The sequence below is a fragment of the Neofelis nebulosa genome, chromosome 4, assembly GCF_028018385.1.
Source record: "Neofelis nebulosa isolate mNeoNeb1 chromosome 4, mNeoNeb1.pri, whole genome shotgun sequence".
Lineage (NCBI taxonomy): Eukaryota > Metazoa > Chordata > Mammalia > Carnivora > Felidae > Neofelis > Neofelis nebulosa.
Genome location: NC_080785.1, coordinates 51,086,293 through 51,107,980, shown reverse-complemented (window position 1 = coordinate 51,107,980; position 21,688 = coordinate 51,086,293). Strand labels below are relative to the sequence as shown.

At 38.6% G+C, this 21,688-nt stretch overlaps 1 protein-coding gene and 1 long non-coding RNA gene across 4 annotated transcripts in view; both read right to left on the bottom strand.

Moving 5' to 3' along the window:
• Positions 1 to 21,688, bottom strand: part of SKAP2 (src kinase associated phosphoprotein 2) — a 180,623-nt gene that overhangs the window by 49,943 nt on the left and 108,992 nt on the right. For all 3 annotated transcript variants that reach the window (XM_058724770.1, XM_058724772.1, XM_058724771.1), the window contains exons 5-9: positions 20,568 to 20,645; positions 19,216 to 19,299; positions 8,683 to 8,807; positions 7,740 to 7,803; positions 7,265 to 7,387 (exon numbers count right to left, since the gene is read on the bottom strand). In XM_058724770.1, coding sequence (XP_058580753.1) covers positions 7,265 to 7,387; positions 7,740 to 7,803; positions 8,683 to 8,807; positions 19,216 to 19,299; positions 20,568 to 20,645 — 474 coding nt within the window. The remainder of the gene's footprint in view (positions 1 to 7,264; positions 7,388 to 7,739; positions 7,804 to 8,682; positions 8,808 to 19,215; positions 19,300 to 20,567; positions 20,646 to 21,688) is intronic.
• On the bottom strand, positions 12,297 to 16,984 carry LOC131509242 (uncharacterized). Its single transcript, XR_009260387.1, has 2 exons — positions 16,879 to 16,984; positions 12,297 to 16,733 (listed from the first exon to the last, which is right to left on the bottom strand). It is a non-coding gene; the product is annotated as an uncharacterized LOC131509242 (long non-coding RNA).

The window sequence follows — 21,688 nt, the reverse complement described above, 5'->3', positions numbered from 1 at the left end:
TTCCTAACAAAGACTACGGTTACTCAGTATTTTTCTCCTCTCTCCTCCTGCACAACACTTAGCATGCTTTCACTGTCTCCCATCTCCCACTTGCCCCAGGTTAATTTTTTTTTTAATGTTTATTTATTTATATTGAGAGAAAAGGGCAGAGATGAGGGGCAGAGAGAGAGGGGGAGAGAGAGAATCTCAAGCAAGCTCTGCACAGTCAACACAGAGCCCTATGCAGGGCTCCAATTCATGAACCATGAGATCATGACTGAACTGAAATCAAGAATCGAAGCTTAACCGACTGAGCCACCCAGGTGCCTCATCCCAGATAAATTTTTTTAACTGTTAGCTAAATTTAGTTTTACTTCTTAAATTAAATTAAAAAATAAAAAGCTCGTTTAAGAGTAATCTGTAGTTAAAGTTACTGACACATGTTGCCCATGTCTATGTTCTTGTTTCTTGCATTGCCACTTTTCCTGTGTTTGCTTGCCTTTTGGCTAACGTACACAGGCAGGGGCGGAACCGGGATTCAAATGTAGGTTTGCCTTCAAAGTCCTTGCTCTCTATCACAGCAAATTAACTGGTCACAGATATAGGGAAAGGTATTCTGTGTGTGCAGGGCAGGGGGACAGAGCCAGAAGATAAAGGGCAGCTGGAGAGGAAGAGGGGAGGAGCAGGACGGTCTGAGAGAAGGTGTCACAATAGTTCTGAAACTATACCCTGGAAGACAGGATTCCTGTATCAGAAAAGCCAGTACAACAAACTCATGAGACATGAAAACAGCGTATATACATAAGACATAAATAAGCACAGGGAACTGAGGGTGCAATAGTGAGTCAAGGCTCGGGCCAGAAAGGGAAAGCATAGCTGTACCCCTTTAGGACCCATGTAGGAATGACAGGGGAGTTCCTAGCACCTGTATACAGGGTCTGCCATGGAGCAGGTGCTCAAGATATTTATGGAAGGAAAGAAATGAAAGCAAGGAAGAAAACAAAGGATGGAAATAGAAAAGGGAAGGGAGGGGGAAAAACGAAGGAGAAAAGGAAGAAAATAATAGTAGGAAGGAAATGAAAGGAAATAAAGTCAAAAAAAGGAAATGAAATAAACGACCTTATTTTATTTTATTTTTGTAATGTTTATTTTTGAGAGAGAGAGAGTCAGAGTGTGAGCAGGAGAGGCAGAGAGAGACAGAGAGACAGAGAATCTGAAGCAGGCTCTGGGTTCTGAGCTGTCAGCTCAGAGCCCGACGTGGGGCTCAAACCCACAAACCGTGAGATCATGACCTAAGCCGAAGCTAGATGCTCAACCGACTGAGCCACCCAGGCGCCCCGTAAAGGATCTTATTTTACAAAGATCTGTATATGCATCTGTATGTTTGTAAATGGGAAAGAAAAGACAAAAGATGCATATCAAACCATTAATGTTTACGTCGGGCAGAGGGTTTGTCTTGTGCACGTCAGCCATGTTTAAGGTTTTCCCAGTGAGCATGTGTTGTTGGAAAATCAAGATTTAGAAGCTAAAACTCGGCAGTAGCAAAAAGGAAATGAAGAGAGAATAAGGAAGAAGCACCTGGTGTGGCTTGTTGTGAAGCACACTCACGTGAGCCCGTCCTCACTATCCCTCATGGGGCTGCCTCACTGCCTCCTTGCCCACCTCCAGGGACACAAACTGTCTTCCCACCATCTCGAGCCCATGAACCTCTGCAAAGTCCAGGCCCAAGAAGGGAGAAGGGAGAGAAGTCCCACAGGAGCCAAACTTCAGGCGGCCCTGGAATTGCTCGGCCCTGCATTCTCCCAGGAGGCCTGACTCCCTTTCAGAAGACCCAATCCTCACCCACTGGTCTCATTTCAGCTGCAAAAGAGCAGCCTTATCAGAGTATTATAAGCCAAGTATCTGTATGAGAGAGACACATATATGCAGTATCGAAAAAAAAGACTCTTCCTTCACAGATTATGCTCATGAAAACAGAGGAAAGGCTTCCCTCCTTTGTCATCTTTCACGGTTTTCTCATTACACTAAGACTGACAGAAGTTCAATCCCTTGAAGGAAAGAGTGACAGACGAGTCCATTTTGTCCTCTGTAACCCAGAACCGCTGTATGTAATCCTAGTTTTCTAGATGTAAGAAAACATATATGTTTATGTATATGTTTACGTATATGTTTATGGCCCATGTTGTGGCCATAAAAACAAACTCCTACACGGAGCATGGGTATGGGTTTCTATCACTCGAGAGATACAGATAAGAAGGCGATAAACCGAAAGCTTTCTATTACATGCGTGTGGCTGGGGGTTTTTGAACCTCAACACTATTGACATTTCGGGCCAGATAATTCTCTGTTGTGGCGGCTGCCCTGCGCCCTGCACATTAGCAGCAACCCTGTCCTCTCCCCACTCGATGTTTGTAACACACACACACACACACACACACACACACACACACCAGCTGCGGCAACCAAAAATGCCTCCGAAATCATTATAGGTACCCGGAGGGCCAAAACTTCTGGTGGCTGAGGACCACTGATGGAGCTCCAAGTTGCAAAAATGGGTTAGTTTATCTTTCTACCAGTAGCCATTTATGCTTTGCAGGTATTCTGGGTTTTGAGATGTGCTGCAATGCCAACAGCAAGGTGGAGAAAAAGCTACGTGATAGTCACAACTGTATTTATTCCACAGCTTCATGCCATATCATGAAACAGGCAACATAAACAACACGAAAGTCACATCTATATTCAGCAAAGACCAAAACATAAACAATTGAAAGTGTGCAGTGACCCTAACTTATAGATGTTCTCCCTTACAGTGATGTTAATATCAGAGACTCCAGACTCCCCTATAGTCTTGATATTAACTTTGTAATAGGAGTGATAAGGATTCAGCAGGAAAGCAAAGCTAAAATGTATCTTGGGCGGGGGTTGGGACCACTTACTGATTAACGTCATTCGTGTCTACTTGCCAGAAACTGCTTCAGATTTAAGTAACCAAACACTGTTCTTTTTTATGTATCCGTAATAGTTTGAAAAATATGTATCTATAGCTGCATTTTACTTTATATTCCATTTTAGATACAGACACTGGAATGGATACATTTTAAATGTATTTGAATGACCAAAGGATAAAAATATCCTTTGCTTCTGGCTCAGAATAGTTCAATCTGTCATTACAAAAAAAAAAAAAAAAAAAAAAAAAAAAAAATGAATTAACACTTAAAAAATAGGTTAATGGAATTAGAAATTCATCTTCCTGTTTTATATTGCCCTGTCTCTTCCAGTCCACTTGCCAGAAGAATTTCAAAGGCAATTCCCCTGTAGCTGTAAAGCTATAGATTTAATAGGCTAATGGGCGGTTACCGTCCTTGTTATTGGGCTGATTCTATTCAGTCTATATCTTTAGAAAGTCTTAATTGTTGTCGCTACACAATTTCCTGACATTAAAGGGGGGAAAAATCAAGTGACATGGTAACTAGAAGAGAAAGGCAAGCTGTGACGATCTCTGCAGCAATTTCTCAAGCACTGTTTCCTCTTTGAAGATTCAAAAATCAAATAAAAACGATTCTTCTGTATTTCTAATGAAAACAATGCGCACTGACTTCTGAAATCTGTTCTAAGCCAAATGAACTCCTTACCGTGTTATGAAACAGTAAACACGCTTTGATCAATATATTAGCTGTGCAAACACAAATATGCTATAGTAATACCACAATGTAAGCAAACCTGACTGACCTAGGCTAAGGCGTCCTAAGCCATAAGAGATGTTGAAGCCATTAGTGTATGTGAAGGAAAGCCAGATGGCTTTACCACTCCCCAGAAACGGCACTCTTTCAACTCTTACAGAAGAGTTGCATATGCATAAATCCCCTAAACACAAAGAAATCTTACAAATTTATTCTTATTCTTTTGTGAAGTTACTTAAAAATTAATGAACAAGAAATGAAAGAGAAGCTCCTGTAATAAAGTTAGAAGATCCTCACTGAAAAACAATTGCAAGGCAACTATTTACGGTCCCACAGAACCAAACATTTTTTTCAAGGGATATTTTGCAATACGATTTTTTAAACAATGTTTTCTTCTTATCATTAAGACTTAAACACTACAGGGGCGCCTGGGTGGCGCAGTCGGTTAAGCGTCCGACTTCAGCCAGGTCACGATCTCGCGGTCCGTGAGTTCGAGCCCCGCGTCGGGCTCTGGGCCGATGGCTTGGAGCCTGGAGCCTGTTTCCGATTCTGTGTCTCCCTCTCTCTCTGCCCCTCCCCCGTTCGTGCTCTGTCTCTCTCTGTCCCAAAAATAAATAAAAAACGTGGAAAAAAAAATTAAAAAAAAAAAAAAAGACTTAAACACTACAGGTTTACTTACATTTAAAAAAATATATTTTTTAGAGTGAGAGCTCTACTCTCTCAGAAAAAGAACCTTGTGATTTACAGTAACACACTGAAAACCGATTTTTCTTCATATGTGTACGCCTCATCTTTCAACTAAGGGGATTTTCAACCATATGTAATAGAAAAGTGTGTTGAAATGGTAGCAGGAATTAATTCTTGGAATTTAACCAGTCAGACTTCAGAGAGACATAGTTTTTGGTCCAGAACTGGAAAAATACCCACAGTTTGCGAGTGTGTTCACTGCCCCTCCCCTGTTCTCACCTCCTCTCCAAATTATATTCGTATTTCACAGAGGGGAAGGCAACTACCTCAACGTTTATCCTGAATGGGACATCCTTTTTTTAAAGAAAGAAAAGTGACTTTCTAGTTTTAGTCCAAAAAACAAAACCAAACAACAACAAAAAAAACCCTCACACTCGGAGAGACGACTTGAGGACTTTCGCTAAGAAAAATCCCCTCTGCAGCGGCTGGCTCCAACTGGACAAGCTTGCACCGTGCAGATGTTGAAGCGGCTTTTGGGTACACTGGGGAAGCAAGAAGTAGACAATCCACAGCCGCCTACGCCGGCTTCCTTCCCAGGGGCACTGTTGCAGGGTCTATCGAGCTCAATCACTTTGTACGGCAACTGGGATCCCAGGCAGGGGCAAGGAATCCCAGAGCAGCTTAGATTTCTTCCAGCACCTCTGCAAGAAGGAAGACTCCTTAAGGAGTAACGGTTATTTCCAACAATTATGTGGCCCTCAGCCAAAAAAAAAAAAAAAAAAAAAAAAAAAAAGGGATGAAGCAGCATATCTGCAGTGAGAGAAAATACAAGATGTTTTCATCCTTTCAAGATTTCAAGCCACCTAAAGGAGAGCTTCCTTGGATCTTTGTTATGAAAGGGGGGGGGAGGGATGGTGGGGACAGGATGGTCAAGTTGAAGAAACACAGAACTTAATTAACAGACAATTCGACCGCTGTAACGTAACCCATTCATTTGCAGGGTTTTAAAGGAATACAATGTGTACGACAGTAATACCACGTTCAAGGGCACTGCCCGCTTCCATTTTACATCAGTATACATTCTCACAAGCTCTTTCGGACATTTTTCAAACTCAAATAACTCTATTAACGATATGGTGTGACTAAAAACAAGCAGCCAGAAAATATTCTTCCCGACTTGAGGATAACTAATGCTATGGCAGATGCCATTTCCCTAGGATAAATCAGAAAGGAAAAGGCTATAAACATATAGCCCCATTAAAATAATAAAAATGTCCAGATTACTATTCCCCACAAACTTGTGCTTTTAGACTAATCATCTTCCATGGGCAGTAAAAAACAATATGTAGATGCATATTTGAGTCGTTTCTGTAGTACTTGAATTTATAATACCATTACAATCATTAATTCTTACTTGATCAGAAAACCATTCTTACATCCTCATATAAGCACTTGTAAGAATTTACTGGATATAGGGGTGCCTGAGTGGCTCAGTCGGTTAAGCGTCCGACTTCGGCTCAGGTCATGATCTCACGGTTTGTGAGTTCGAGCCCCGCATCGGGCTCTGGGCTGACAGCTCAGAGCCTGGAGCCCGCTTCAGATTCTGTGTCTCCCTCTGTCTGCCCCTCTCTGCTGATTGTACTCTGTCTCTTGCATTGTCTCAAAAATAAATAAACATGAAAAACAAATTAAAAAAAAAAAGAATTTACTGGATACAATAATGAAAATGATAACGATGATGTTACAATTTATTGTGCAGGCTTGTCATGATTCAAGCACTGTGCTGAGAGTTTCAGATACAGTCACCTCACTCTCCCCTCATGGTGATATTACCCCATTTTATTGACGAAGAAAAAAGGAATTTTATAGATGAAGATGAAGAATTCTAGATGAGGGAGAAGACAAGGGTTAAGGTCCCTGAGGTAGTAAATGGCACAGCCCAAATTTAAACTTTGACTCTAAGGTCCATGTGCTAGTTATTACTATGCTCCATTGACTTCACTGAAAATGATATTTGCACGTTAATTTGGAACATTTTAAGCATTTCTGAAACCAATTTTCAGAGAAAAACAACTTCTCCACGTGAGATGTTGGTTAAATCTCACTTACATTGTTCATAATCCCTTTTTCTTCTCTACTGATTTTTTAATAGCTAGAAAAAAGCTCATTTCAACCTATAGTTTTAGTAATGCAGTGATTCCCTGAATGCGTTCCCACTCTAGGTACCCTAAGTTCCAGATGCCTACCTTTCTGTGTCCTGCTTGATCCTCAAAACTACAAGTCAAACAGCTAATAGAGAATTAATTTTATGTTATGTAAGAGATGCTGAGGCATATAAACACTCAACAATGCCTGTAAGTGCAGAAAAAGAAAACCTATCCATATCGATGATAAAATATCAAGCAAGAAAATTTCAAGCCTCAAAGGCTTTTGTTGATAGTTTGACAATATTCTTCTAAGACAGTGCAATTCGCCACAGCAGAGAGAAATATACGAGGCAGAAGTTGTTGACATATGGGGTGTGCATAGAACTTCTGGTTAATGCAAGTTCCAAGATATATAAATAAAAAACGATGTGTGAGTTGGTGGGAAAAAACTGTAAGGCAAGTCGATTTTTTAATTAAAAAATTATGTCGCGTAAACAATGCTAATGAGCCAAAAGTCCCATGAGATTAGGACTGTCTCTGCTTCATTTTAACATCCCACTCACTTTCCATGAGTATACATCCACGCGCTTGAAATACCTCAAGCAGAACCCTTTTCATAAAATAGGGTTTTGAGGGATTTTCTTTGTCCTTGTTTTTAATAGCTCACCATGTTCCGCTCCAGTTGTCAACGTGATGATATATGACATTGAGGGGGGAGAAAAAATGAAACAAGCCCTAAAATCCTTAAATGAATCACCGGACGATAAATACCTGGAAGTTCTTCATAAATTTCATCATCAGGTGGCTGGCTGCTGGTTGGCAGAGGATGGTCCACGTCATCATACAGTTCCCCTCTTTCGTCGTTGTCTTCAGGAATAACATCAGATCCCATGTCTGAAAAAACGTGGTTCATCAGGCAAATTTTTTAAGAACGCGAACGTGGTTTTCAAAACCTTATTTTCTAAACTGATGCAGCCCTACAGAGTCACGACATTATCATATGCTATATCCTTAACTTGGAACATTGTTATAAAAAAAAAAAAAAAGATCACTACACAAATGTGTGAATTGCAAAGTTGCCAGTTGGTACTTAGAGAAGAAACACTTTTATAGCTCTGAAGCGCACCATCATGTTCCCTCGGTCGTCCTCATAGGAGCCAACGACCTTTTATACTTGAAAATCCAAATTCATTCAGTTATTCAGTATTGAAAGACTGCCGTGACTAGTCCGATTGATTGCTCTTACCGCGTAATACAAATTTCAGCTGCTGTACCCACTGCTCAGCATCTTTGGGAGACGCTGCTGTGAACTGATAAAAAAATAAACAAGAGTAAGAAAAATCCCCACGGTGGAAATATGAAAGGCATGTCACACTCTTATCACTTCTTTAAGACCATTAGTAATTCTTTTCATGTCTCGTACTACTTTTCTTGCAAGGATGCTCCTTATAATGTACGGTTAATTTTGACAAATTTACGTAATTGAAGCAGAGGATGATGGATTTGAAACTCTGATCAGCAGCTGGCAGCTGTGCAGGAAAAAAAGCTGCTTCTCTTCATCAATGTCAAAGACAGAACTGATGAACAAAATTTGCCCTTGACAATTAGAAGACACCCATGAATTTCTTTAGACTGCCGGGTACACTTTTCTTAAAAATGTTCTTGTCAGATTCCAACACACTACCTGACAACTTAATTAACTGGCTTTCAACTGCAATCTCAGATATTTAAAACTTATTAAACATACATTCCATATTGATGCTAGCTGATAGCTCTCGAATCACAGAGCTGATATGTGCCTTTAACTTCATTTTCTCCCACAACCCTAAGCAATACAGTATGCATTAACGCTCAGATATTTTTCTTTTGATAATTTTACTCTTTCTGCTCTGTAATTCTTTTAAGTAATCACACAGTTCTATTAAAACAGATATAAAATGCAACATGTAAAGTAGTTGATAAATTACATATTCGCTTGTTCACTTTCGAGAAGGTATCACTTGAACGAATCTGAGATTTTTAAAAAAAAATGTACTTCCTCTTATATGAATGTTCACTGTATAAAGATCAGTATTTTTTATTGTTATTAACATGTCAGGGAGGGTTGTTTTAACGAAATGTTAATGTCTTTATAAATGAAATCAGGACCTTTTATCAACTTAATTTCAAAACAACACAAAAACTCCAACCTGATAGATCCGTTTATCAGGAGCAGAGATTTCAAAACAGCAATCCTTCTTTGCATCCTTCCTGAGAGTGTTATTCATTCTGACATTGTAGCCGTCTATTGCGAATTCACCTTTCTGTTGCTTGTCTGTTGAAGATAAAACGAAAGTCAGACTTTCCTTTACTGCAGTGAATATAAATGCCCAGTTGATTATCTTTTATTTAGATTTTCTTTGTCAATTCTTGGAAGGGGTTATGCTTTGTTCATATTGTTTTCATAGTATTTAATGTTTAAAATAATATTTCTAGCTAACACTTTTAATTCTAAAATTACAGAAGTATTGGAGATGGTTGGGTTTAAAAAGGATATCTTAGGGAATGAGAGGAAGACGTCTGCAGACGTCTTATACAGTCTTATTTTATACAGTCTTATTCAGAAGGAAGTATGGAAATAGGATACTTACGTGTAGGGAAAATACAAGAACGGGAACTCAGAACTTGCTGGAAAAACCCGCTACAAATCCATGGCTCTCTCAGATTTATGAGCCAGTGGGGAAACCTGGAGTCGAAAACTCACTGGGCTTTTTTTTACCACCATCCCTTCTCATTACTGCCTTCCAACATCCCACCTCTGAAAAGCTCTAAATCACAGGTTTTCTTCCCCAAAAATATCTCCTAAATTGGTACAAACTGAAATTTTACAAACCGTAAATTTAAAAAGCAAAGCAGAGCACCTGGGTGGCTCAGTCTGTGGAGCATCCGACTCTTGATTTCAACTCAGGTCATGATTCCAGGTCACAGGATCAAGCCATGCTTAGCCACGCTTACTGCGGAGCCTACTTGGAATTCTCTGTCTCTCTCTCTCTCTCTGTCTCTCTGTCTCTCTCTCCCCTCTCCCCCTACCCTGCTCACACACTTTCTCTCTCTAAAACAAAAAAAGTAAACATAAAAAGAATTGATTTAAAAGCATAAAATAAAAGGCAAAGCAAAACAAAACTACTAATTATAAAAACTTACAAGTGGAAAACAAAGCATTTGGATGGAGAGGGACGTAAAGCCTGCACGGAAGTATTAGTTGCTGAAACAAAACCAAAGAAAAGTAGGCTTCTTAGCCAGTCAGTGAATGGTAAACTAGGAAAGCACATCTGAATCCCGCATGATAAAGATCCAAAAGAAAAGACAACTTGAGCTTAGGCAGATATTATTTTAAAGACAAATAAAGTAGGAATACAAGAAAAGATTTAATACTATGAAACCGAAATAAAATTAGTCTGCTTTCCGACTCACCCAGTTATACCATTTTGATAGAAAAGCTGTACAACTATATGTTTACTTCCTAGATTAACACACAATATTAAAATCATGAGTAAGGGCAACTGTCTCTTTTACTGAGCTCGGGGGAAATACAGAAATGCTTCCATATCATGGGGTGGAGGGGTCTCTTGGCTCTGTGCACCAATAAAATATTTATCTCCTTTTCTTAAATATACTAATTTAATGCCTGAAGTAACACACATTTTTAAAAAGTTATGAAGATCATATCTTGTTCAAAACACCAAATGAGGACAAAAAAATCTGAGTTAGAAATTCCTGACTGAAATCTGGACATTCTAATCATATTAAGTCATAATTTACATCTCTTTCCATGATCTAAAAATTAGAAGCTTGCCTCGTGGAAAAAGCCTACAATATACTCTGTGATGTTCAGGAAAAAAACAACAAAGATTAGAGCAGCATTTCTCATAGTGTGTTTTATGAGGTATTAATAGGTTTCTATGACAAAATACGTCCGGGAAATGCTGAGCTAAAAAGAGTTAACCAGGTTTTGTTAATCCAGGCCTTCTTGAGGCCCTTAATATATTTACATAATGCTTGCATTTCCACGAGAGGGATTCAGTACGTGGCCTTTCCCAAAATTATTTGTACATGGAACCCTTTTTTCATAGAACATTTTATGAAACTGGTACTCCCGGGACATATTTTACAAAACATCTAACTGAAAAAATAATATTGGGGAAAGAAATGGTTAAGCATTGTTGCTTAACCTTAAATCCTTAAAGAAGACTAAGTCATTCATTCATTCAGGGAAAAAATTTATATTGAGCTCTTAAAACAACTGAGGGGGTATTGTAGGTATGGTGGGACAAAATCTAGTTAACACCTTACTAGACCTTTCTCACCTTCCCAGTGCAACACATACCCCCCCCACACACACACACAATACAAATTTAAGTGCTCCAGGAATATTTACCCTGTGAGTGATCCACTAGACTGCCAAAAGATTTCATTACAAAAAATGGAAGTTGTCAGAGGCCAAATATTAAAGCCACACAGGGCAATTGTGAGAGAGGTCTTTAAACTTTCCAAGAAAAAAAAAGGAACTTCAAAGACCAGATGAAAGAACGTGGCTCCCTTGCTGCACAAGGGCTCAAATGCTCTCATCACTTGGTCCGTCTCATTTAAAGCCCATGCTTTCTATCTGTAACCTGGGTCTGAAATTCTTGGCAATGTAACATCAGTTGGGATGGAAATGCGTGAGGAGTGGTTTACATCTGGAGATGTAAAATCAGCACTATAAAGACTGAGTTAGGAAGAGCTGCAGGGAGCAAGAAACTTTCTTGTGCAAGATTATCTAGAAATAAGACAACCAGGCAGCCAAATTAGGTGACCTCTCCTTAGACGTGCTGATCCACTTTAGACCAAACCCCCAGAAATATGCTATGGGGCTTTGTATCAGATCTTCTGTTAGAATCTAAGAGGAAGACACAACCAACCTCTCTCTAGTGAGATAAGCCAGAGAAAGGCCACGAATCCAACATAGAAGTAAGCACCCCAGATTATAGAGACAAGGATATATAACATCCAGACAGAAGTAAAAGAGGAAAATCAAACAAATACCATGTGCTACAAAAACATAACATAGCATTCAAGATATAGAAAGCAAGAGCACACAAGGAGAAACAGATATAAACTTTAAATTATTCTGCATCTTTTATAAAGTAAAAAAAATATTTGAGAGAGATGAAAGATGAAACAATGTAATATAAAATAAAAGAGAGATGGCTGGGACAGAAACTGGAATGGAGCTGGTAAAATAAGGGAAAAAGACCGTATAAGGAAATGAAAAATGCAACAGCAAAACAAATGATTAAAGTGATAAAAAGTTGAAAATTTTGAACATCGTTGAAAAATCAAATCAGATATACCTAAAACATTCTACCCCAATAGGTAGGAAAAAAAAATAAGGAGGAAGAGAAACAAAAGAGAAAGATGATAGACATGGAAGACTAACAAAAATAAAACGTAAGAAAAAATGGGTGATCCAGAAGAAGAGTAACAAATAACACAGAGTCAATAACCAAAGATACAACAAAAGAAAACCTCACTCAGCCAAAGAAAGACTAAGACTACAAGACAAAAGGCGGTGTTTTCTAACCAAGTAAAACTAATAATAAAAATAAACCAATACCTAGACCTATTCAGCTGACAGTTGACTATTTGGGAATAAATAATCATATAAGCATGCAAGTGAGGGTAAAGGTATGGAACCAGAAAGGCTGAAGAGAATGGAGGGAAATTCATAATTCTTTCTCTTTCTCAATAGCTTTTGTACATGCATGACCATAAAGTAGCCATGTTTCTTTTTTTTTTTTTTTTTAATGTTTATTTTTTAAGAGACAGAGAGACAGAGTACGAGTGGGGAAGGGGCAGAGAGAGACAGAGAGAGAGGGAGAGGGAGATACAGAATCCAAAGCAGGCTCCAGGCTCTGAGCTGTCAGCACAGAGCCTGATGCGGGGCTCGAACCCATCAGCCATGAGATCATGACCTGAGCCGAAGTCGGACACTTAACTGACTGAGCCACCCAGGCACCCCAGTAGCCATGTTTCTAATCAGACAATGTGGGACAAAAAACTCAAGATATGAAATGGGTGTAGTCATGGCTTTGATAAGACTCTGCTCCTCTCTCTTCACATTAGCATCTCTTCCAGATAGAGAAAAAGGAGAAAACCATAGCATTATATGGCAATCCATAATAATATATATATAGATTAATTCCACAACGCCTTCTAGGATAGTTTCAAGAACACTTCTTGACTTGAGACGAAGTGTTAAAAACAGTAACATGCCAATTAAGTCATATAAGTTGATTTACCCAAAACTGCAAAAGACTAATAAGTATTGCATTTATGGGAACTTCCGAAATAGCCCAAGCTTATTCCTTTAAGTGCCAAACATCTGTAAAATGTTAGTCATTATAATGGAAATCTTTCTGAAAGATATACTTCCCTGACTTCTCAAACAATTCTTTCAAACATAATTTAACATTTTCTTGACAATTTAGTAGTATTATTTGAGTATCTAGCTTTTATAACATTAATGCCTTCAGGATTTTTGAGGTATTTGTCCCTCTATCAAATTTCCTTCAGCTTCTATTTCACACTTTAACCTTGCCCATATCATGCTGTTCAAATTTAATGTCTACAGAACTGAAGTCTGCCAGGAGAAACTAGATAATAAAATCTATTAAATCAGTAACTTAATTTTACACAATTCTAATTCAGTAGGTTCAAGGTAAAAAGCAGGCGGCTCTGATCTCTTACAAAACAAAATGCGTGAGGTTAATGATAGCAATTTCCTTCTACTTTTTCACTGGCTTTTAGGTTTACAGCTGTGTTCTGGGTTTGCTAAGTGTCCAAAAGACAACTCACACTTCCTGAGCTCCTTCTGTAGGCCAGGAATTTAATAACATATCTCATCTATACCACAAAATAATTCTGAGAGGAAGAAGTTATTTATTACATCCCCAGCACTGATGGAAAAACAAATCTTAAAATAATTGATTTGCTCATGGCCATATAACCAGTAGATTATAAAAGCCAGGACCCTAACCTAAGTCTGAAAAAAGCCTTGTTTTTTCAACCATTTCACATTGTCTCCTAGAAAGATGTTTCTCAAAGTATATTTCAAGAATCACCAACTATGTTAGATCTTGGAAGACTATTAAAAATGCAGAAATGGCTACTACCCTGCCCTTGCTGTGTGGAAATCTCTGGGTGTGGGTGTGGGTGTGGGAAACCAAAGTTTTAGCAAGCAACCCAGGTGATTTTGACACACACTAATGTTTGAAAAACCACTGTTCTAGAACATGTAATTTATGAAATCTTGCTAGAGAAGATGAATGCTATTTTGCATTTCCTTCTGCAACTTGGGTCCGACTTTCTCAGCTTGCTTCATGGGCTCCTCTACCTTTGTCTATCTCTTAAACAGCCATGATGCATTATGTTCCAAATCTTGCTCTTTTCCTGCTTTACGGTTTTCTCTGGGCAATCTTACCCAATCCTTAGGATTCAACTTCTATTCGTATCTTGTGATTCATAATTCCCTATTTTTCGTCCAGCTTCAGGATTTTATATCCAAACCTTTATCTGCCCAGTATATATGTTTCATTTCTTGAATGTCTTATGGGCACAATGAAGAGAACATGCCCACAATGGAGATCACCTTATCTCCACTCCTGCAACACTTGTGATCTTTCTTGTTGTGTCCTCCTTCTCGATCAATGGCACCTCCATTAACTGAAGACTCCAAACCAGAAAACGGAGCATCATTCTTGATTTCTTCCTTTTTCCACATCCACTGCCCCATATTCTTTCCCTCTACTCCATCGCTACCTACCAAAATCCAATCAGTCCCGTTTTTCTTACAAATATGCTTGCTTTTTCTTTTTTGCTGGCTCTCAGACAACAGGTTTTAAAACACCAACCAGTCTCCTACCAACTTCAAGATAACAAATAAATAATTCCTACTAAACACAGCAACTAAATAATTTCAGATCATTTAGCATCCCTATAGGTTGTGGGCATTTGCCATCTGAAGATGCCTGACATCTGACATCTAAGTATCTTTCCTATGTCAGTCCTGAGATTGTTGGGGGCCAGAGCCAGCTTCTCACCACAGAAGATGGAGGGAGGGAGGGAGGTTTTTCCCTGGTCTAGGTCAGTCAGTCAGATGCTCTGAACTGGAACCTACATCCAAACTGACTAACAAGAGAATCAGGGGAGAGCTCTGACACCATCCTCGTGTCCGTGGCATTGCACAACGGCAGGGCCAGCAGTGTGTCCCAGTTAGACTCTCGTTGGGGGCAGAGACTGGGCTGAAGTTCTAGGTACCTTACCTCTCTCAGTCCTTGCCTTCTGAGCCTGGTTGTTTAGCCTTCCCGTCAATTCTGCCTGAGAGCCAATATTCTCCCAATAATTTTCCTTTTCTGCAGAGTCAAAGTTGGTTTCTATTGTTTATACCAAGAATGTTAACTTGGTACAAATGGCTAGCGAAGAGAAAGACATACAAAGCGTGCAGAAATTTTTGTTAACATCTGCTTCTTATATTTAAGAAGGCCTTTCTCCTGGGTGAATAACTCTTGTTTCCATATGTTTTAATGCTTATTATTAGTAGGAAAGAGGAAAATATGCCCCTTAACACTAAGCCTTTGCATTAAACTTCATCAAACTGATTAACAAGTTGTTCTAGGCCCTCAGGTAAAGATATATGAACATTTTTCCTTGTCTGTAAAGCTCACAGAAATACAGCTGCCAGTGCTAATTCAGCCACGTGAAATACACTTCTGGTGTTTTGAATTATACTGTGAGGAAATATCAAATTATTACTATTTTAAATGAAAAATACTATATGCTACATATATATTGGTTACTTAGGGGCCCCAAGGGGCTCTGCCTAATAAACCCAGGCAATATATATGAGTCCAAAGGGAAACACTTTAGTTAGAATTAAAAGTGCGGCTCATATGGTCTTGCGACAGGAAATCTGAGGTATTTCCAAAACCTTCTGTTTTTCTTTAAAATAAAATTACACCACAAGCATAAAAATCAAGTGGTTTTTGAACACATTTTCAACCATAGGTATACACGCAATTAAAAAACAAGGTAGTGCGAGGTGGTAGGGAATGGAGAATGAACAAATTACTGGCATTTCTGTAAAACGGGAATCTAAAGCCTGCCTCTATTTTTTTTGGCTATACCTACTGTTTTCCTCTACAACTGGAAATCGGACAACTATGATATGGTCTATTAGACTAACATAACATATAGCTATTGTTAAGATAAACATTACACAAAGATTCTCTTACTATCCTATACATATTAGCCTCTTGGAGCCTCCTATGATAATTAGAGAATGAGGGGCACCTGGGAGGCTCAGTCGGTTAAGCGTCCAACTTCAGCTCAGGTCCTGATCCTACGGTTTGTTAAGTGCAAGCCCCGCATCGGGCTCTTTGCTAACCGCTCACAGCATGAAGCCTACTTCAGATTCTGTGTCTCCCTCTCTCTCTCTGCCCCTTCCCCGCTCACTCTCTGCCCCTCTCTCTCTCTCAAAAATAAATAAACATTAAAAAAAACTCTCAGGTATCTCTAAGGCCGGATTATCTTTGGAACCTCAGTGCCTAGTATCTACCAACTAGCCAATAAATATTTATTCAACCAAAAAATGAATCAATGAGTGAGTGAATGAATGACTACCTTGATGGCACTCTGAATAGCTAAGACCTAAGAAGTTTGATGAATAGGATTTGTGACAATCAAAGGAAGAAGAAGGAGATAAAAGGATGGATGTGATTTCATAAAGTGATAAAATATGTACTGTATATATGCTTAAGGGCAGCCAATGACCATGAATAATACATATAAATGATATTTATGAGTACAAAGGTAAGTGCATTATTTTCCCTAGAGGCTGGAACTACTTTTTCTAAGCCATTACTACCCTGATGGGTCAAAATGTTTTTTGGCACACACCGTAAGTTATAAAATGTGAACTATGTTATCTGTCAAATAGTAACAAAGTACAGTTTAACCTAGTAAGTGGTATCGACTCCTTCTGTGCCTCTATAATCCATTTATCTAAATCCTGCTTAGCTGGAGGATTACAGTTCTCATACATCTAAATAGCTCTTTCCAAGGGTTAGACAAGTGGTTCATACATACAGTAAACCAGGCTGTACAAATCAGCTATCTAATTTCACAAAAGAAAGTAAAACTTTCACGTGACAGGTACATTTTCCTAGAAAGAAAAAGATACAAAGGAAGGAACTCAGCATCGTGCCAAATTAAAAAAGTGTTCAAAGACAGATTATTTTCTGAGTCCCCCAAAGAAGAACTAGCCAAAAATTCTAAGGGAAGCAGCCAAAAGAACCACAAAAACACACCTGAATCCTCAACGGATACTTCATAACAACACGGAAGAGTTTGATGGAAATATACACCAGATCTTCAAATACCCACATGAGAAAGGAACACTAAAAAAGTAATTAAAAAAAAATTTTTTTTTTAACGTTTATTTATTTTTGAGACAGAGAGATACAGAGCATGAATGGGGAGGGTCAGAGAGAGGGAGACACAGAATCCGAAACAGGCTCCAGGCTCTGAGCTGTCTGCACAGACCCCGACGCGGGGCTCGAACTCACGGACCGTGAGATCATGACCTGAGCCGAAGTCGGCCGCTCAACCGACTGAGCCACCCAGGCGCCCCTAAAAAAGTAATTTTTAAAAAGCAGTGGTGGTATAGGTGGCTAAATGTACCACAAAATGGTTAAAACACAAATGCCAAAGATGTTATTGCCACAAGGTCCCATCAAATAAGAACAGAAGTAGGAATTTAACTAATAGCATCCACAAATAACTAGAACTTATTTACTGAAATAAATATACTTACTTGAAACAAATATAAACCTTCCTTAAGTTTTGGGAAAGTTCTTGCTAATCTCTGGCCTAACATTTGGTATATACCAGTTAGGAGGAGTGGAGGAAACGAACATTAGTAGTCATGGACTCTTAAAGAAATTAGAAATGAGGGGGTGCTCGAGTGGCTCAGTTAGTTAAGCATCTGACTCCTGATACCAGCTCAGGTCATGACCTCTTGGCCACAGGATGGAGCCCCGCATTGGGCTTCGTCCTGAGCCTGGAGCCTGCCTGGGATTCTCTCTCTCCCACTTTCTCTGCGCCTCCCCCACTCGTGTGCACATGCCCATGAGCGCTCTCTCTCTCAAAATAAAGGAAAAAATAAAAAAGAGAAATGAGAAACCTAACTCAGCCGGAGTGACAAGGAGGTAAAGCCTCTCTCCCCTAGTCTTATGAAATAGAAGGTCTTTCTCTGTGGAAAAGTAAGATCTTGATCTCAATTCACAATGGTGTGCATACTATATTTGTCATAATCATTTATACTTACGACCTATGGTAATCAATAACTGAACTTGGGTTAATTTTTCTGATACAATCACCTACTTACCCTTAGCAGAAGAAAGAAGGCTGCCTGATGATAGCTGTTTATAGTTTATACTTCGCTGATGCCATTGTTCCGTTGGAATCTATTGTAAATTAGTGATGTAATGCAAACTAACCACTAAGTTAATTCTTAATTTGTTAATGCCAGTTGCCAAAAGGTAAGACCAACTTCTAGCATCACCTATGTGTTTCAAATTTACCTGAAATATGTACAATGATCCTATCTGCAAGGTTCTAGAATAAGGGAAAAAACCTAAACCCTGCAAGTGAAGTCAAATGAAACAAAACTTCCAAAAAACACTGATAAGGTAAATGATTCCATGGGAATCAGTGACACTGGACTTCTATGCCTTTTTTCTCCTTACGGGTCCTTTCCAGAAACAGATGCTAGCTATTTCTACATTACCTTTGCTTTATAATATTCAACTTCTGACTTGCTTTCCCTAGAAAAAAAAACAAAACTAAGGAAGCTGATATTCTTCAAATTTCAATATTTTATGCTTTATTCGTTCAAATACGGAACTTAAAATTATGTGAGCTGTGATCAAGAGATGTATTAATTAGCATGTAAAGTTATAAATGGTCTTAATGTTTCCAAATTGCTGGTTAGAGCGTGGACTCTACCATAAGCCTAGGCTCGAATCCCACACTGGCCACCTACCAGCTCTGTGACCCTGACCAAATTATTTAACCTCAGTTAATCCTCAGTTTTCCCAACCGCAAAATAAACAGAGCTAATAGTAGTCCCTACCTCACAGAGTTGCTGCTGGACCAGTTAATATAGCTAAAGCGCTTAGAATAGCATTCTCTATATAGGTGTTTGCTGTTGTTATTTAAAAGAAGCTGAGAAAGGTATTGCACGCATTTCATTTCATCTAAATGTCTCTTTTAAAACATCTGAAAGAAAAAAAAAATATCTTTTCCTCCCTTCAAAACTCTCACAACCCTAATGGTCTTCACTTCTCCAGAAATTCTACATTACCTTGGATGATAAATATTTCCTAAAATGAAAAGCCACATAAATTTTCATCTCTTTCCTAACTCAATAAAACACAACTGTGTTAACTTTTAGGGAATTCTGGAATTTGGAGCATTCGGCAAATAATAAAATAGAATTACACAGTCTGAGACTGCAAATATTAAAATGCTCAGTTAGTCTTTCTCCCTTTGTCTTCAGTTTATTCTGTACTAAAAAGGGGGTATAAAATGGCCCCTAAAACCCTTCCACAATAGAAGTCAGTATGATTGAACCCCAATACTACCTTTATCACTTCCATAATAATAGAATACTGTTTTGCTGAGGGCACACCACCGTTTCTGCCATTCGAATCCCAGAAAGCTGTGATCTACAATAAAAGGGGGAAAGGAACAGTTTAGATACTATGTATTACATATATAGTATAAATGTAACACCGTTAAAACGAAAAACCTGTTAATGTGACTTCTAAGGTTTCTGCCAGCTCTAAAATTCTATGACTAATTAACTTGTAGCTTCTTCTCCAAGAGACAAACAAACAAAACCAAAAAACAAAAACAAAGCTAAAAAGGAATAAAGTGAAGCAGAGATGGGACTGCGACACTTGTGGCTAACACACCTTCCTGACAGGGACAGTCAAAAGGACATCTGACTACACAGCTTTGAGAGAAGGGATTCATCTGGGTCTCCTTCTCTCATCTGTTATAAAAGGGTCGGGGGGGAGGGGGGGAGGAGTTGACCTAGATGACTGCTACTATCTCTCTCAGCTTTAAAATTCAGCTAAGAAAACCAAGGGAAGCAAATGGAATATAAATAGAAAGGCCCAAGGGGACTACCTGGGAGAAAAGCAAAATGGTAATGAAGGGACTTTCTGTTTTCTGTTTCCCATATAATACCACCACCTCCATAGTCCATTTCCGTTATATGTTGGTGCTGAAAGAGCGAGACCATATGGTCAACTCCCAATTATCATGGCCAATGGAGAGGAACACTGAATGAATAACAGAAAATGGCAGACAATATGCCAGGCTTGATGGGAATCATAGCAGACATGGTGTAAGCCAGGTCACGTGTGGGATAACCTGCTGCTCAGCTGGGTGGGAGAATGGTGAGAAATCCCATCCTTGAGAATACAGTCATGGCCCGCAGCTGTCCTCTAAGAGGCAGGAAACAGCTCCTGAATCATTTACAAATAATCAAGATTGGCAACCAGAAACCTGACCAAATGTTCTATTAAAAATCCTACAGAGCGGGGTGCCTGCGTGGCTCATTTGGTTAGGTGTCCAACTTGTTGGTTTCAGCTCGGGTTATCATCTCATGAAATATGGGTTCAAGCCCCACATTGGACTCCACACTGACAGTGCAGAGCCTGCTTGGGATTTGCTGTCTCTCCCTCTCTCTCTGCTCCTCCCCCGCTCATTTGCTCTCTCTTGCTCTCAGAATAAGTAAACTTTAAAAAAAATTATATAGAACTAAAAACTGTATTTTGTGGTTTGGATAATGTTGTTCAGATTTTCTTACAGTCTTAAAACTCTTTAATCACCTAAAGAGAATATTGGCTCCACATGTATACTGCAAGCATGTTTTATGCAAGGATAAAGCCATTTTTAGATTTTTCATTAGAATCTTACAGTTTACCTTTTCTGCGTTTCTCAAGGTAGCCAGCCTTTAAAACAAAAGGAAGGTCCTGTGCTGCAATTGGAGGAAACTGGTTTCCTGTAGGAAGTAGAAGAGGAGAAAAAAGTAGTGAGTAATCCACCTTAGAAAAACCAAGTACCAGACTGCATTAGATTCAGCATTCTTTTCGTTACCGAAATTATTTAAATTCGAGTCTATTAGCTTTGTCCATTCATAAACTTGTCCCTCTCCTATAAATCTCAAGAGCAAAAAAGTGCTCTGAGCTCCTATATTTTAATATATTATGCTCCTTCAACTACAGTAATATTATGTAGCCAGATAATCTCTACAGGGCAATACTTTACGATCTACCTTCTATAAGGAAACAATCGGGGAACTATTATCAATGAATGCCATAAACCCCTGAAAGAGAAGTTAGGGATTTTAAACAAATCACATATGCTTCTTTACATTTATATTAGAATAACTCTTCAAGGATTTTAATGCTTGTTGATTTTTACCTGCGTATCTCCATCCCTACCAAATAAATCATAAAATGATTTTTCCCAAAAAAATCAAATGCCAAAATTGGTTTCCCTAAATACATAGCAAATACTATCTCTTCTTGGTTGTACTCAAAGAGAAACCTTGTAGACATTCAACTGAATGCTTCAGGTTTTTCTAGGACATCTGAGAGTCCAAAACTAGGTTAAAAGATCTAAAAGAACTATCACAAACAAATATTAGATACCTACAAAAAAATGAAAGATTAAGCCAAAAGTCAAGTCAATTAGAAATCATATATTCATGGTCATGCATAATAGGTTATTCAATAATTTCACAAGTGTTCAATATTTTTACAAACTTCATTAGAAATATAATACAGTTATCTCAGCATTTTACTAGAATTCTAACAAGTGAAAACAACCAATCCAATACAAGTTTTTGTGGAATACACCCAATGGAAAAAACATCAATATAGCTTATGATTTTTTTAAAGTGTTTTTTTTAAAGGAAGGAAATTTATTATGTACAAATAGTAGGAAGTTTATTATGTACAGATTCATCACAGAATTACCAGGTTAAGTCTTTTGTTTTTTTAACAATAGTATAGGGATCGCAGTAATTATAAAATCAGATTT